Source organism: Myotis lucifugus, unplaced genomic scaffold (genome assembly GCF_000147115.1).
Source record: "Myotis lucifugus unplaced genomic scaffold, Myoluc2.0 scaffold_0, whole genome shotgun sequence".
Classification (NCBI taxonomy): Eukaryota; Metazoa; Chordata; class Mammalia; order Chiroptera; family Vespertilionidae; genus Myotis; species Myotis lucifugus.
Window position 1 is genome coordinate 7,242,596 of NW_005871048.1, and position 2,187 is coordinate 7,244,782.

General features: G+C 46.8%; 1 protein-coding gene across 1 annotated transcript; it reads right to left on the reverse strand.

Moving 5' to 3' along the window:
• On the reverse strand, positions 1-728 carry FTMT (ferritin mitochondrial). Its single transcript, XM_006109649.2, is given in 2 exon segments — positions 1-56; positions 59-728. Coding segments are annotated over 2 exon segments (726 nt in total).
• Positions 729-2,187: the final 1,459 nt, after the last annotated feature.

Here is a 2,187-nt window from a genome sequence, read left to right on the forward strand (position 1 = left end):
TTAGTTCTGATTGTTTTCATTTCCAAGGGTATGTTTGTCAAAAAGGTACTCCGCCAGCCACAATCTGGGGCCCCCATCGTAATCAAGGTGTGCACGTGGTCACCTAGTTCTTTGATAGACTTCACCTGATCATTTAGATAGTGAGTTTCCAGGAAGTCGCACAAATGGGGGTCACCTTTAGCTGAGGCCAGAGAGTGCAATTCCAGCAACGACTGGTTCACATTCTTCTCCAAGAGCAGAGCACACTCCATGGCGTTCAGCCCGCTCTTCCAGTCGTCCCTGTCCGGTTTCTTGATGTCCTGCAGGCAGATCCTGCCTCCCCGCTGGTTCTGCAGCCTCATCAGCGTCTCTGCGTGCTGGGTCTCCTCCCGGGACAGGCGAAGGAAATACCCAGCGAAGTTGTTCAAGGCCACGTCGTCCCTGGAGAAGTAATAGGCCATGGACAAGTACACGTAGGACGCATAGAGCTCGAGGTTGATCTGGCGGTTGATGGCGGCCTCCGAGTCCGGGTGGAAGTTCTGGCGCACCCGGGAGGGGGCGGAGGCGGACCCGGAGAGAGTCCTGGAGGAGGCGGCTGCTGCCCGGGATCGGAGGGGAGCGGCGGGCTGCGAAACCCAGGGGCTCCTGGTGGCCCAGCGCCGCGGGAGAGCGAAGCCAAGGCGCGCGCCGCGCAGGGACACCAGCGAAGTGCTGATATGCTTGGAAAGGAGCAAGACACAGGACAGCATGGCCCCTTCTCTTCAGAAGTGGAGACGCATGGTCAGGCGCCGGGGGCGTCAGGTGTGAATCAGAACTGAGCCCTAGGCTACTGCGGCTGCGTCACAGGCCCCCTTTCTTCCAGTGGCACCGAGTTCCACGCGGGTGGCGGAGGTGGCGCGCGCCTGTCGCGCGTTTGGGCACAGATGACAATGACACAGTTCCATTGATCTGTTCCCTCTATCGTAGGCGCAAGATTTCTGCTCTTGGGCGTTTGTAATTTATTATTTAACCTAAGTTAAAATGCTGTCCAAAAAGTAGCCGCCTGTACTTGGGAAAGAAAGGACTGAGGCAAGCCCTGCTTGCCGTCCCCCCCTCCCTGAGCTTTTTCTGTCCCAGGGCTATGGGATGGGGAGGCAAACCTGAGAAACAGGTAGGGTAAAACAAAAGTCACTACCAGTTTATCTCAGAGTAACAGTCCACTCCCAAAGTGGATGCTTATAAATTGACTTTCTGATTATTTTAACAAATTTAAGTATGGAAATAATTACCGTCCCTGGCCCAGTGACTCTGTTGGAGTGTTGTCCTGTACACCAAAAGGTTGCAGGTTGGATTCCTGGTCAGGATGCATAAGGGAGGCAACCCATAGATATTTCTCTCTCTCTCTCTCTCTCTCTCTCTCTCTCTCTCTCTCTCTCTCACTCTCTCTTTAAAACTCAATGAAAACATATGCTCTAGTGAGGATTAAGAAATAAAAATAAAATAAAATGACTTTAAAAGTATATATATTATTGTAGTCTATTGAGAAACTCACTGAAGAAAATTCAAGACATTCCTAATTCTTCCTTTACTGAGACAACCATTGTTAAAATGTTGATGGTAATTCTCACGAATTTAAAAAAAGAACCCCATAAAAATATTTATCACAGACACACAAAAGTAGAAACATACTTTTTATTGGCTTTATAGTGGTATAATTGACATATTAAATAAACAACAGATACAACTTGATGGAGTTTGACATAATAATACATCTGTGAAACCATCACCAAAATCAAGATAAAGAACATATCACCCCCCAGAGTTTCCTCATGCCCCTTGGTATTTTGTAATTTCCTTTGTGCAGCTCTCTGCTCCACATCATTCCAGGCACCCACTGATCTGTTTTTCCTCACTAGATAGATTAGTTTGCATTTTCTAGAATTTTATATAAATGGAATCAGTATGGGTTTTTTGTTTGTTTTTTTGGCTAGGTTTCTTTCACTCAGCATCATTATTTTGAAATTCACCCATGTTGTATCAATCCTTTTTATGGCTGGGAAGTATTCCATTGTGTGGATATAGCAAATTTGTTTATTCTTTCACCTGCTGATGTTCATTGTGGTTGTTCACAGTTTTGCTATTAAAGCTGCTGTGAACATTCCCGTACAGGTCTTTGTGTACATTCCTGTATAAGCCTTAAGTTTTGGCACTCTGACTGGTATTTCCTTT